General features: G+C 56.9%; 6 protein-coding genes across 6 annotated transcripts in view; 4 read left to right on the top strand and 2 right to left on the bottom strand.

The window, feature by feature from the left end:
• Positions 1-38: 38 nt before the first annotated feature.
• SPRG_12303 (TKL protein kinase) lies at positions 39-740 on the top strand (the record flags this gene model as incomplete). Its single annotated transcript, XM_012351668.1, has 1 exon — positions 39-740. One exon carries the CDS (start codon positions 39-41, stop codon positions 738-740), a length of 702 nt encoding a protein of 233 aa, XP_012207058.1.
• A 1,275-nt stretch (positions 741-2,015) lies between these two features.
• SPRG_12304 (hypothetical protein) lies at positions 2,016-4,458 on the top strand (the record flags this gene model as incomplete). The annotated part of the gene is made up of 6 exons (XM_012351669.1): positions 2,016-2,411; positions 2,462-2,975; positions 3,020-3,551; positions 3,602-3,774; positions 3,827-3,968; positions 4,020-4,458. The coding sequence occupies 6 exons, from the start codon at positions 2,016-2,018 to the stop codon at positions 4,456-4,458; spliced, it is 2,196 nt and encodes a 731-aa protein (XP_012207059.1).
• Positions 4,459-7,368: 2,910 nt separating this feature from the next.
• SPRG_12305 (TKL protein kinase) lies at positions 7,369-8,257 on the top strand (the record flags this gene model as incomplete). Its single annotated transcript, XM_012351670.1, has 2 exons — positions 7,369-7,502; positions 7,555-8,257. The coding sequence occupies 2 exons, from the start codon at positions 7,369-7,371 to the stop codon at positions 8,255-8,257; spliced, it is 837 nt and encodes a 278-aa protein (XP_012207060.1).
• Positions 8,258-9,198: 941 nt separating this feature from the next.
• SPRG_12306 (hypothetical protein) lies at positions 9,199-10,099 on the bottom strand (the record flags this gene model as incomplete). The annotated part of the gene is made up of 1 exon (XM_012351671.1): positions 9,199-10,099. One exon carries the CDS (start codon positions 10,097-10,099, stop codon positions 9,284-9,286), a length of 816 nt encoding a protein of 271 aa, XP_012207061.1. The 3' UTR covers positions 9,199-9,283.
• Positions 10,100-10,704: 605 nt separating this feature from the next.
• Positions 10,705-11,511, bottom strand: SPRG_22299 (hypothetical protein; the record flags this gene model as incomplete). The annotated part of the gene is made up of 1 exon (XM_012351700.1): positions 10,705-11,511. The coding sequence occupies one exon, from the start codon at positions 11,509-11,511 to the stop codon at positions 10,705-10,707; it is 807 nt and encodes a 268-aa protein (XP_012207090.1).
• Positions 11,512-14,273: 2,762 nt separating this feature from the next.
• Positions 14,274-14,650, top strand: part of SPRG_21136 (hypothetical protein) — a gene marked incomplete at both ends in the record, with an annotated part of 738 nt that continues 361 nt past the window's right edge. Inside the window, 2 exons of the mRNA XM_012351696.1 lie at positions 14,274-14,360; positions 14,392-14,643. Coding sequence (XP_012207086.1) covers positions 14,274-14,360; positions 14,392-14,643 — 339 coding nt within the window. The remainder of the gene's footprint in view (positions 14,361-14,391; positions 14,644-14,650) is intronic.

Below are 14,650 nucleotides of genomic sequence, written 5' to 3' on the forward strand. Positions count from 1 at the left end.
GTCGATTCCAAGAATCCGTCGATTCCAAGAACCCGCAGATGGACTACGGCAATCTCTTCCAGTACCTCCGCAAGAAGCGCGAGGGCGAGCCCGTGGCAATGAGACTCACGACGATGCAAGTGGCGTGGGTGCTTGCGGATGCGCTCGCCGACATCCACGCGAGAGGCGTCATCCACCGCGACGTCAAGAGCCTCAACGTGCTGCTTTCATGGACGCACGGTATCAAGCTCGGCGACTTTGGCAGCGCGCGCACCGTCGATGGGCTCATGACCGGCAACATCGGGTCGCAGCTCTGGATGGCCCCTGAGGTGTTTCGCGACTACGACGAGAACCCCGACGGAGACCGCGCGTACACGACAGCCGCCGACATCTTTTCGTTCGGCGTCGTCGTCTCCGAAGTGCACAATTGCAACGAGCCGTACGCGGGCCAAGGCAGCGTTGCCGACGTTCTTGGCATGGTGCGCGCCGGCCGCCTCCGCCCCACGTTGCAGCCCAAGTGCCCGGCCTCGCTACGCAAGCTCGTTGACGCCTGCGTGGCCTACGACCCGACGAAGCGACCGACGGCCAAGTCGATTGTGCGGTACCTTGCCAAGCACATGTTGGACAACGCTGACGAGACCGATCGGGACGCCTTTGCCGATACTGTCAAAGACGTCGAGGACGACCTGGCGCCTCAGCCTATCGTTATGAACATGTCCTTGAAAGAGGCACTTCCCACGATCGCCGAGGCAGAGCCGTAGCTTCGCGTAGTGCCCTTTAACTACCGCCTTGGGAACGACCAGAATGTACTAGTAGTCGACGTTGTATCAATTCCGCACGTTGGAATGAAGAAGAGGGCAGCCGAAGCTGTATCACATCGTCTGGTTCCACTAAGATTTTATAGACTCATCCATGAAAAGAGCCGTGGGTAATATGGCACGTGCGTGCTGTGTGCAAAGTTGGTTTTGGATTGCGCTACACATCTGCTATCATTACGCAAGGCAGCGGTACGCCCGCGTACCTCAAGCATAAAGGATACGTCAGACCGGTCGATTGCCATTAGCACGTTATGGCTGGCGGATCCGGCGCAGGATAAAAATCGCTGGTCGTGTCCGTCCAGCCGACAATTACAGCCCATTGGCTCCATCTAGTATCCGTACTACTAGTACATGGTTAGGGTAATGCAGTTCTGAGTGTACCAAATGCGCGTCGTCTCATACCAAGGCTACGTCAAGAAGATGCAGAGCGCGGCGCTACAGTAAGATGGTGGTCAAGATGGCTTCGTCCAACTACGAAGGCCGGCGGCGGATAGGCAAATATCGTCTTCCCTGGCACCCCTTCCTTGTTTACACTTTTTCTAGGATCGCTTAATGTCTCGCCGGTTGAAATATGCTTTACTAGTATGGCTTTCAAGTACGCGCTCTACGAGGCGAAAACAGAGATCGCTGTCCTTGGTGCGATTTGTACAGTTGAGTGCGTGTCGACACCAAGGCCCCACTCAGCACTCAGTCGTGTGATGTTGTGGTCTAGAACAACATATGGAAATGAGGACGCCATGCGAAACCAGTAGCAACCGTTAGTATTCCAACCGGAGAGCTGCAGAACCGGCTCAACGACCGTTTCGGCCGTCCGTTCGGACTTGTCTCGTATGCAACCGCGATGCACCATTCCAACCTCTGGGCTAGGAATGACCACTCGGTGCCGTGTTCGTGTTGCTACAGAGAGCATCGCCGATGCCCAAGCACTATTGTGGATCCCACTGAAAGTTCCAACTCGATACGGGACATACAATGGTTTAATACTCTTGTGCAAGTCGAAGAGTTCCTTTGGTTGCAATTTTGCACGGTGTACGAGGACCAGTGTTTCAAATCCGATCCATTTGCACCGTAATGATGAGTATGCACTGGATTGATTTCGCACGTTGTCTGTGAAAAGAAAACTCGTGGGTACGATGGGTTCATCGGTTCTGTGTACATAACGTGCATACAATGACAAAGTTAAATAGTTGTCGATGCTTACTTGTGATTTCGACGCCAATGTGCTACCGCTTCCGACTTGCATTTGTACCATTCATCGCGCTCGCGCTCGATCAAAACGACCCGACGCTGCCCACCAAGTCAGGCGTCAAGACGTGGGTCGACGTTGAGACGCCGGTCGAGTTTCACACCATGACAAGTTCCCGGGGCGATCCGTGGGACTTGATCATGAGCGACGAGTTCAACTTGGATGGGCGCAATTTTACCGCCGGCCACGACCATCTCTGGGTTGCTCTTGACATTCCCGATGGCGTCAACAGCGCCGTGGGTATCTACACCCCCGAGAATGCGCTCACTCTCGACGGCACGTTTCAGATCCGCGTCGACGCGACCGAGACCAACGTCACGTACTACAACGTGTGGTCGGATGCGCCGTCGTGGACGACAAAGACGATGGTACATATTGTCTATATAGCAATGGTGCATGCAACTAATATGTCGACTAGTACTACCGCGCGGCCATGGTTCAAACCTGGAACAAGTTTTGTATCCAAGGCGGGTTTGTCGAGATTTCAGCCAAAATGCCCGGGGCAACCCATGTGTCGATGAACCCCCACGTGATGGGAAAACGCTGGGACCACCAACTGCAGCGCGATGTGCCCGTCAAGCCGCTCGACCGCATCCCCGACATCCGGTTCTACCCGACATGGCCGGGTCTCTGGATGATGGGCAATCTGGGCCGCGCGCTCTTTGCGGCTTCCACCAACCGCGTCTGGCCGTGGTCGTACAACGAGTGCGACGAACGTTACCGGACGTCCCAGCGCATTAGCGCCTGCGACCCTAACCCTGGGTATGGCTTGCACCCAAACATGGGTCGCGGGTCCCCCGAGATTGACATTCTCGAAGGCGGCGGTAGCGACATCTCGTCGTCACTGCAGCTAGCGCCGGGCATGCCCGACGAGTACCGTCTCGTCGAGGCAACCATGACGTACGAGGCAACGACGAACGTCGACTCGAAAGGTAGAGCACGTATTGGGACAGTTGGTTCAGAGTGAGCAACATAGGCCGACACGGTGTCGGGTACACGGCGTGTTACTACAACAAGAACTGCTTGACGCCCGGTGCCAACATGGCCGACATCCCGACGTCGGCGTTTGCGGCCCGCGGACACAAGTCGTGGTACCAAGGCCTCCGGTACGCCGCCAACAACCGATGTGCACCGGACGCGACCCAAAAACAAGCGTGGGCGTCGGTCGCTGCGGCGCAGAACGGCACGATCGAGGACAACCAGTTTGACATCAAGACCATCAGCTCGGGCCGCGATTTACATGCCGACCTCGGTTTGATTGACGGCAAGGGGCCGCTGCACTGGGGCATCAACTACAACGGCACGTGCTTCCCGATCGCCAACGGATACAAGGGCAAGTTCCTCTGTGACCGCGACAGCCAAAACCCCAAGTGCGAGACGCCACGCCTGGAGATTCAGACGCCGACGTCGATGATGGAGCCGTTCGAGTACCAAATGGACGCCATTTCGTCCAACTGGCCCATCAGCTACGAAGCGTACACGTCGTTCTACAAGTACCAGCTCGAGTGGTACATATTGTCTCTTTCTTGGATGACAATATCGTTACGGGTTCAACTAGGGTCACGGGCGACGATGGTTACGTCCGTTGGATGCTCGACAAGGCGCCGATCTTTGAAGTCCCAGCGTCAGCGCTCACGTCACCGCCCCAGGGCACGCCTCGCAACCCGAAGAAGATTATGTTTGAAGAGCCGAGCTACTTTATCTTCAACGTGGCCATGTCGGCGGCGTGGGGTACAGAGCATGTTGCTGTGGCCATCGTTGATTTCTCATGCAAATGCTCTAGGAGCGATACCACCAAATGTGAAAGTGGGCGGCTGCCGGGGCAATGCGACGCATCCAGCACCAGGCACCTACGACTACAACGCCTCCAACAACATTTGCGACGCGTTCCCGATGTTTATGGAAGTGGACTACATCCGTGTCTGGTACGACAGCTGCACTACTACCCAAGTTATCTTCTATGTTGTTGGGTGTAGGCAAGACACAAAGACCATGAGCTACGGCTGCGACCCGGCCTCGCACCCAACGAAGGAGTTCATCAAGGCGCACATCACCAACTACACGGACCCACGCAACCACGATATTGTCGTTGCTGGAGGCGCGTCTTGCACCTCGAACGACGACTGCACTGCCGTCGCCAGTGTCACGGGGACGTGTGTGGAGCACCGGTGTCAGTGCGTCAGCGTCTGGACGGGACCCCGATGCACCAAGTACGACCTCGACACGTACGGACCGTCGGCGGCCTCCATCACCGGAGTCCTCGCCGCCGTTGCCGTTGCGTCCGTCGTAGCTCGAATGTGGCGCCGTCGTCACGACCACGTCGTTCTTCAAACCCATGAGATCGAAGTGCGGCGTGAAAAACGCAGCTCATGCTTCGCCGTTGACGCCAACGCTGTGCATGAACAGTTACCGTAACAATCTTATTCGAGTTCCGTTTGTGCCGATTATCAACGTTGCATCAATACATTATCAAGTGTTTCGCAAGCCAATAGATAAACACAAGTGATCATTGTAAAACAAGAATATTGATTGGCTCACGGGCAAATTGATAATGCATTTCTGCCTTGCAGATCAGTTGAAAATGTTTGGCCAAAATGCGGACTTGCCACTGACGAATTTGCCACCGACAACCCAAGCTGACGCATGGCGCTGACGAAAGAAGAGGTAGCTTTCAGCCACACGGCCATGAACATACTCTTACCGTGTACTATGGCGGCAGCGACAACTACGCGATGCGGCTCTCAGCGGCAACACGGCGACCGTCCGGCGCCTCGTTCTCAACGGGGTCAACCCAAACTGCTTTGGAGAAGTACGCTCTGCGTCTCCTAGTATACCGTCTCATAGACGGCGAACATAGTCGCACCGAGGTCCATTGCACGAGGCGATTATCCAAGGCCACATGGACATTGTTCGCATCTTGATCACCACCGGGGCCGACGTCAACATGCTGGCCGATGTGCGTTCATCACGCAACACAATCTGTACTGATACATCCAGGATATAGAACCGATACACGCCGTTGCGCTTTGCCGCTTCTTGCAATCGCAAGGCCATTGCCAAGCTGCTTTTACTGGCGGGCGCCAATGCCAGCGCCAAGTCGCGCGTATGAAAAACTGCATAATGTCTATTCCTCCGCGAGATGGTGACATGTGTGTGTGGCTAGTCGAAAAAGACGCCATTTCACTATGCCCAAGAAAAGTCGTACGGCGACGTGGCGGAGCTCTTGGCAGAGCACATGCGGCGGCAGACGGAGGCCAAGGTACACATCTTAGACGACCTATCGCGCGGATCACCAAGCACTATCCAACAGCTTATGGAAGCGGTCAAGCGATGTGCCATCCCGGACGCGATGGCGATTCTTCTTGAAGACGCCACGATCCGAGTGCACAACACCGAGTGTGTCCGCGGCACGAACAAGGTAATCACGGTCCATCCAGGCAATCCGACCATTTCTTCGTGGACGCAGAAATGCGCGCATTGCGTCAACAGCACCAACGAGACCGAGATCCAGCTGCCCGTGATCGACCCCAACGTTCGAGATCAGGTACACAAAGAATCGCCGGGTTGTGCAGGCGTAAGGCTCGATCTAGCGTGGCACGCCGCTCATCATTCGCATCCTCGAGACGGGCGATACGAAGCTGCTGCAAGCGCTTGTTGCCAACCCACTTTTCAACGTCGATGCTCGCGACGAGCGCGTAATGTGACATGTCGACCTACATGCCCTCACGCGGTGTAGACCAACGACTCGGCTCTCGGACGCGCCATCGCCACAAAGGCAAAAGATGCCGTGTCGCTCTTGCTCCAAGCCGGAGCGCGGCTCGAAGAGGTCAAATTTTTTCTCCATAGGTTGCACCAACGCTCAACGCATTCTTGTGCAGGACCAGGTGACCGCGTTGGTCCAAGTGCTCGGCTCTGTTCGGGACCCACTGGTACACGCTGTGAGAGCTGGCAACACTCTGTTTGCTCTTCTGCAAGCGGCCACGACAGAGGTTGTCTTGCGATAGCTCTATTCAAGGTCGTCTTGAACGCACTGTGTACAGGATGTCGTCGCCGCGCGACAAGAAGCCATCGCAAACGGTCGCGATGTGATTGCAGCCGGCCTGACCCACGATGACTCGCATCGCCTCGGCTCGTCCACGCGCGCAAAAATCACCGAGGTTCTGAATCTCTCGCAAGAAATTTTGTGACAGAGGTCTTGCAGATGCTGGCTACGGCAGTGCAAAAGGGTGTTTACACCAAGGTATCGATGATCTTGCGAGTTTCACTGCACTCTATCATGTACTTGTTTAGGCAGACAAGACGGCGCTGCTGCAATCGCTCGGACAAACGCCCACCCAACTCCAGCACGAGGTTGCGCCTACTTTGATCCCGTCAGTGGTGACTAGATTGGAGGTAGATGGCCCAAACGATCTTGGTGGCGGCAGTGACCTGCGACCATGTACCACTGGTGATCGAGCTACTCCATGCTGCATCGTCTCGACCTCTCAACACGGTCTCTTCGGTACCGCACAACACGTCACCTTGCGTTTTAATGTCTCTATATCCAGAACGGACCGTCGCCGCTGCACGTGGCTGCGAAAAGTGCTTCGATGGGGATGCTCTACGTGCTGCTCACCCAGGATCTTGCCAACATCAACGCAACAGACGAGGTATACCCACCCACTTCCTCATCTTTTGTGATCTCTGGGAATGGGATGCAGGAAGGGTACACGCCATTGGCCATTGCGGTCCAAGAAGGCCGACCTGACGTCGCTGCGTTGCTTCTCAGCGTCGGCGCAGACGTCTCGACACAGTTATCGGTAAGTTCTTTTGAGGCGCGTGGTAAATCATGGACAAGTGGTGTAGGGCCACGCACCACTGCTGCACCTCGCGATTACGACCGGCAGTTGTCTACAGCTTCTGGAGCTTTCCTTGTCAGCCCCACGCGTCGACATCAACCAAACAGACAAGGTTCGCAATTATGCTGGAAGATCCTAAGCTTGGATCTATCGCCACTTAGGATGGGTATACCGCGCTGGCAAAGGCGGTCATCACGGGCCATGAAGCTGCGACCACCCGTCTTGTCGAGAAGGGAGCTGATGTGTGGACCCTTTTGCCTGTACAGTACATCATTGCTCTTGCAGTTCATTTACTGATGTACTATTCTGTCGTAGAATGGGCAGACGCTGTTGGCAGCGGCCATCCAGCACCACCAGCACGCGATCGCATCGGTGCTCTATGCGCGCATGTACCCAGGAACGACACAGGTACTTCTTGAATGCAGCGATGATGCAGTTTGAACATGTCTTGCAGGCTTCCATCTTGGACATCACGATTGTCGATTGCATGGCTCGGCAGCGAAACGACGTTGTCGTGCACAAGGCCACGTACGCAGGCAAGACGGTCGTGCTCAAGGGCCCACGGTTTCCCATCAAGCGGGTTGTCGACGCCATGCGCAACGAGGCGCAAGAGATGCAAGGGTACAGCATATCGTCATTCGAAGAAAAAGGAGGCTGACGCAGGTGTGGGTAGGTGTACGTCGCCGTACGTGCAGCCGCTGATTGGCATCCTTGACAATGGCTCGTCGGCGCCGCTGGTGACGCCCAGCGGTGACGCTTTGTACAGCCCGACGATGATCATCGAGTACATGGACGGCGGGGATCTTCACGAGACGCTGGAGAAGACACGGTTGGGTCTCGACGTTGTCCTGCACGTCTCAATCAGCGAGGTTGCCCTCGTCCTCGCGTATGCGCTGAGAGATTTGCATGCCCTTGGCAAGGTGCACCGGGACGTCAAGAGTCACAATATCTTTCTCTCGTCGACGTACTACATTCGACTCGGCGATCTCGGCTCGGCGCGGACACTCGATGGCTGCATGACGTCGAACGTCGGCACATCGCTGTGGATCGCACCCGAGGTCGCTCGCGCCGGCGCCGGGGACACGGGGCGGTCGTATGGTCCGCCCGCCGACATTTACTCGTTTGGTGTTGTCCTCACCGAGCTCGACACGCGCGAGACGCCGTACGCAGACGTCCAAGACCAGAGTTTGATTCCTGCTCAAGTGCGCGATGGTAAACTGCGCCCGAAAATGAGCGCCACTTGCGCACCGTGGCTCCAAGCGCTCGCCGACCAGTGCTTGGCGACGAACCCCGCCGATCGCCCGACGGCCGTCGATATCATTGCGACGTTACTCGCCCTCCGTCATGACGACACACTGACGGCGCCCCCGCCATGACAATCGCTAAGAGCCTTGGCCGCCACAGGGGCATGATTGTTTCCTTTTTTCCTGTGACCATTGCCATTGCCCATACACAAAAAATTCATTCAAATGTTCACCTTGTTCTGGTATGAGAGGTGGTACATTGCACGAAAACAAAAGTAATTAGAACTAGATTTGGATCAAAAGGCGATATTGTTTTCCATAACTCTTGATTCTATTCAGGTGATCAGCCATTAGCTCGTACCTGATACTTGGTTCGGTGTCCTTGGGCTTGCGCCTGCCTGTCGTCGACCGCCGCCGACGACAGGCAGTGGGCGGGATTCCGCGGATCTACGGTACTCGCATTAGTACCGACCTCGACTGCGCGACGTTGATACCGGAGGCACTTCAGACGACGCAGTAGGGCTTGAAGGGGGCTACGCGGCGCGTGGATTAGTTGAGTACCAGTTACCTCTTGACGCACCTGGCAGGCGGGCGAAGAGGCACACCGACGTCATGCTACAGAATTAATCTTAGGCTCCCCATTGAAGCTCGTCACTACCCGTCATGGGGCTCGTCGGCAAAAGCTGGAATGACTACCGGTAGTGAAGCATCGATTTGGCTCGGATAAGATGCGACCGTCTGCACGGTTGCAGATCTGAATCGGCAACGCGATTGGCTCTTTTTGTTCACGCTCTGTTATGATTGGTGCGCAATAAAACCGACGAGCCAATTGAATAGCTTCGTTCCTTTTCGGAGGTAAAAGCAGCCAATCCACGGCAGCCGACGTGGCAGCCTGGCTTTGCGTCCTTGACGTTGGGATTCATTTCTGGTCGTTGGACGCAGCTGCCAGCGGCTGGTTCTATGCCAGCCGCGTTGGCAGCCTCTGCCAGTCAATGGCCTTCCCATAGCTTTCGCAGTTCCATTGTACACCAAGTCCACATACAGAGCAGTGGCTGTGAGCCAAACGACCAAGATCGATGGAACATAAAAACTTAAAAGGAGGAAGTTCAAACGTAGTACTAGTGTCTGCAAGCCGGAAACGATCTCAAGACGAAGGTGCTACTGGATGAACTTGCAGGCCGTGGCGCCCATGTCGTCGTGCACGGTCGTGGCGTTGACGGGCACGCTCTTGAAGAAGCACGTGCCAAAGTTCGGGTTGCCCGGCATCTGCACAAACGTGACGGTGTTGCAGTTCTTGCCGCCCGACGTGTAGTACTGGCATCGGTCGAGGCACCGGCTGAAGCGCGTCTGTGTGTTGCCAATGTCGAAGCCGTAGTAGTTGGCGTTGCCGGCGCACGTGTACTTGGTGTTGTCAAACTTGGCCACGCTCTTGCACTCGGGGTCCATCTTGTACGTGTACACCGTCGATAGCACGAGGCACTCGGCCGTCTTCTCCTTCCAGACGGCATACCACCGGCCGCGGGCCACGGCTTCGGCGACGCACGCCTCGAGCGTCGTGATGTCGGTCGTCGTGTAGTCGTCCTCGCCGTCGCACTTGTTGTGGCACACGCCGTTGGAGACGACCCAGTTGTCCGGCAGCGTCGCCGCCGACGACCGCGTCGACGTCTCGGGCACACACTGCGAGTACGCGTCGGACCACGTTTTGCACGCGCTGCCGGCCGCGCAGGCGGTGGGGCCAGAGTAGCCGCTGCCACCGCACTTGCCCCAGACGCCGACTTGGTCCTTCCCGCCGGGCTGGCACTGCGAGTACGCATCGCCAAACGGGACGCAGATACCGCCGGGCGCGCACTCGGTGTCGCCGAGGTACGTGGCTCCGCCGCACTGGCCCCAGAGCTCGACCGTGTTGGCGTCGCTGGACCGGTAGTGGTTGGCCGACGCGCCGACGGCAAGGAGGGTAAGGGTAGCGAGCTGCATGATACCGGTTTAGCAAAAGGCAAAGTGAGCTGCCAAGAGCTTGTACCTCCGACCAAGATCGCGCCCGCAGCCGCGTCCACGTCCGAGGCAAGTCCTTGCAAGCGAGTGTCTTGCGCCATGCACAGGGATTGTGAGCCTTTGATCGAGCACATGCCACGCAAAGAGGGAGTCCCCACGTGCAGCGACCCTGCGACAAGTGAGCTGGAATTTTGGCCGACGGTCGCCATGGGTGCAGGAGAGGGAAGAGGACGTTCTCTATCTGCGCAGCGGCCAATGCGACTCGCAGCTACAAGGTATACAGAGCAGTGCAAAGGAGCAAGCTGGTGATGCAGCAACAGAGTCAGTTGCTTGGCCACGCGTCGACGATCATGGATACTGCTGTAGTAGCCGCGTCGACGGTGCAACGATGCGGCGCTCCTTGCGATGCGATCCGATGGCTGATGGCATCGACTGACGCCGCAGCCTCGAGTCCGCACGTGGCTGCAAGCAAAGACCGACTCGGCACCCGCTACCATTACGAAGCCAGCACCAATCTTCAAGCACAAAGCGCCGCCAAAGTAACAATAAGCTCTGATACATTGCAACATGATGCTTACGTTAACCTTCTACTTGGTCATCTTGCAGGCCGTGGCACCAAGGTCGCTCTTGCCGGGCGTGGCGCTGGTGTCGATCGACTTGAGGAAGCACGTGCCGTAGTTCTGGCCGGGGTTCTGTACAAACGTGACGGCGTTGCAGTTCTTGCCGCCCGACGTGTAGTACTTGCACGAGTCGAGGCAGCGGCTGAAGCGCGTCTGCATGTTGCCAATGTCAAAACCGTTGTAGTTCGCGTTGCCGACGCACGAAAAGTTCTCCGAGTCAAATTTGGCCGCGCTCTTGCAGGCCGGGTCCATCTTGTACGTGTAGACGGTCGAGAGAACGAGGCAAGTCTTGCCGTCCCAGACCGCGTTCCACTTGCCGCGCGCGTTGGCTTCGTTGACGCACGCTTCGAAAGATGTAATGCCCGAGGTCTCAACGTCCGTGTCGCCTTGGCACTTGTCAAAGCAGACGCCGTCGGACGCCACGTAGCTCGACGGCAGCGTCGACGGCGAGTCGTTGCTTGGGACGCACTGCGAGTTCCACTCGTCCCAGGCCTTGCACGTGTTGCCGGCTGTGCACTTGGTCGAGCCGGTGTAGTTCTTCCCGCCGCATTGGCCCCAAACGCCGACCTCGTTGTCACCGCCGGGCTGGCACTGCGAGAACCACTCGTTGATGGGCTTGCAGTAGAAGCCGCTCGTGCACGCCTTGTCGCCTTGGTAGTTCTTGCCGCCGCATTGGCCCCACGCGTCGACTTGGTCCGACTCGATGTGGCGAAAGTGGTTGAGCGGCGAGGCAGCCGCAAGCGCAAGGCCCGTCGTGAGGAGCGTGATCTTCATGGTAGCAGCGAGAAGACGAAGTGAGATCTTGCCCCAAGGCAGTGGACGGCGGCTGCGGATGGGGCGCGTTGAAGTTGGTGTGATCGATTGAAAAATCGGTCATTTGGAAATTGCCCTAATAAAGATAGTGTAGACACTGTATATAGAGTAATGACACGGGAGACTGACACGTATTTAGCGTATCCTGCCTTGTTCCTTAGGGAATGAGCATTCCAACCGAGCCAACACCGGAAGCAGCCAATGAAAACGTAGCACTGCTGACGTCAGTACACTGCATATACAGTGTATGGTACACTGGCGAGAATTGGGTCGGAGATTTCAATGGTCCTGGCGCTTGATTCGGCGCGCGGTCCTGCCACCCACCGTCCAGTGCTTGAGTTGCTGCAATTGAATTCGACTAACTAAAGTCGGGCGTGCTTTAACGAGCCAAGAGGCCCGGGCAAAGACGTCCGGGCAAAGAAGTCTAGGTGAAAGGTGCGCAGAAAAAAGGGCACCGTTGCGTGAGATCGCACGCCAGGAGCAGAGCAGCCCCAAACGACCTTCGACTAGTATAACCCTTACGTCCACACGAAGCTGCAAGCAAAGACCGACTCGGCACCCGCCACCACCAATGCACAGCATGTGCGCTAAGAGATGACGGGCGCCCAGTGAGATCGTGTCCAGCTTCTATTGCTGGCAATACGCCGAAAAACGCAGTGCAGCAATATGTCCTGATATATTGATACATGATGCTAACGTTCTACTTGGTCATCTTGCAGGCCGTGGCACCGAGGTCGCTCTTGCCGGGCGTAGCGTTGGTGTCGATGAATTTGAAGAAGCACGTGCCGTAGTTCTGACCGGGGTTCTGTACAAACGTGACGGCGTTGCAGTTCTTGCCGCCCGACGTGTAGTACTTGCACGAGTCGAGGCAGCGGCTGAAGCGCGTTTGCGTGTTGCCAATGTCGTGGCCGTAGTAATCTGCGTTGCCGACGCACGAAAAGCTCTCCGCGTCAAACTTGGCCGCGCTCTTGCACGCCGGGTTCAACTTGTACGTATAGACAGTTGAGAGCACGAGGCACGTCTTGCCATCCCAGACCGCGTTCCACTTGCCGCGCGCGTTGGCTTCGTTGACGCACGCTTCGAAAGATGTGATGCCCGAGGTCTCGACGTCCGTGTCGCCCTGGCACTTGTCAAAGCAGACGCCGTCGGACGCCACGTAGCTCGACGGCAGCGTCGACGGCGAGTCGTTGCTTGGGACGCACTGCGAGTACCACTCGTTCCAGGCCTTGCACGTGTTGCCGGCCGTGCACTTGGTGTCGCCGTTGTAGTCCTTCCCGCCGCATTGGCCCCAAATACCGACTTGGCCGTTGCCGCCGGGCTGGCACTGCGAGTACCACTCGTTGATGAGCTTGCAGTAAAAGCCGCTCGAGCACGCCTTGTCGCCTTGGTAGTTCTTGCCGCCGCATTGGCCCCAGGCGTCGACTTGGTCCGACTCGATGTGGCGAAAGTGGTTGAGCGGCGAGGCAGCCGCAAGCGCAAGGCCCGTCGTGAGGAGCGTGATCTTCATGGAAACGATACGAATAAGAAGTGAGATCCTCTCTTCTGGCCGGCGGCTGCGGATCGGGCGACATTGAACTTGCTGCGATCCGCGCAGGATTGAAAAATCGGCCGACCGGGATATTCTCTTGTACAGTAGCTGTAAGCTCTGTAGACAGCAGAAAGAACCGGGAGATTCATCTATATGTAGTCGATTCTGCCCAGTACTCTAGGGAATGAGCATTCCAACCAGGAAGGCCCACATTTGGCAGCCACTTGAAGCAGCCAATGAAAACGCAGCACTGGTAGGCAGTACAGTGTATGGTATACTGGCGCGAATTGGGTCGCAGATTTCAGGCCCGGATACGAGGTCCTGGCGATTCATTTTGGCGCTTGGTCCTCGCATCGGTCTGAAGGACGATCCATACTATTGGTGATATTGAGCTCGACTAATTAGAGTCGTGCGGGCTTGAAACGAGCGACTTGGACGAAGCGGTTCGGGCTAAGGTGCGCATAAAAACGGCCACTGTGGGCGGATTGTGGCGCTGCATGGGATCGGCTCCACACGCCAAAACTACTGTACCGGTACCGTTACCAGCCAAGGCCTGCCAAGATCGTCCAACGCTGGCGTCGTTCTCATTTTCCGTGCAGATGCCACGGGTACTTATAGGGCCTTTCGCAAGCACTGTAGTCATGCAAGCAGGAGCTGCTGGAGCCCCGTATGATTGCGGTGAGCAAGCCGATCGAGAGGACAGGCGTGGTACTGTACGTACTGCACAGCAGTTCGCCACATGTCGCGCGCGGCTTGCCCGACGAATTGACTTCCTGAGGGCACCGCCTGTACCAGAATACATTTGGCACAGCTGCTTTGGACGGAACGAGGGCGGTGTGGATTCGCTTGTCGTCTTGCGCCCAAGGGCAGAGCTGGGGTGCTGACCAAGCATCTTGACCGTGGGGACGGTATCCAGTCCGTCTCAAAGATACCTCTTTTCTCCAAAGTGTCGTAAAACGTGCGTTGCTAAACGGTCATACTAATGGCACGCAACTTTACTCTTATTATGAATACCAGATGCTTTGGGCAGTGCATTTGAGCATACAAAAACCAATAGAAAAGAGTGTAGCCAGCCAGGCAAGACGATCATTGAGCGAGTCTTGAGATATCCATCTGCACCAAGATCGCCATTGGTCAAGCAAGCGGCTTTGGGGTGGCGTCGTCACTTGCCAATCTCCTACGACCAGTACCAGCCATGCACAGCAGCCTCTTCACGTCCGTTCTTCTTGCCGCCTCGGCGCAGGCCGCGCACGTCCACCTCCGCGACATCAAGGCGGCCCAGGTCCGACGTCTGGAACCAGTGCGGTGGCAAGGAGTACCGCGGTGACACCGCGTGCACGAGCGGCAACTACTGCAAGGTCATCAACGAGTGGTACTCGCAGTGCCAGCCCGGCGGCCAGAGCGAGGTCGGCGTCTGGGGCCAGTGCGGCGGCAAGAACTACAACGGCGCGACCAAGTGCACGTCCGGCAACACGTGCAAGGTCTGGAACGAGTGGAACTCGCAGTGCGTCCCGAGCAACGACCAGCCCGCGACCGCGCCGCTCAACTGGGCGCAGGTCGACGGCGTCTGCT

This window comes from Saprolegnia parasitica (genome assembly GCF_000151545.1).
Source record: "Saprolegnia parasitica CBS 223.65 unplaced genomic scaffold supercont2.84, whole genome shotgun sequence".
Lineage (NCBI taxonomy): Eukaryota > Oomycota > Saprolegniomycetes > Saprolegniales > Saprolegniaceae > Saprolegnia > Saprolegnia parasitica.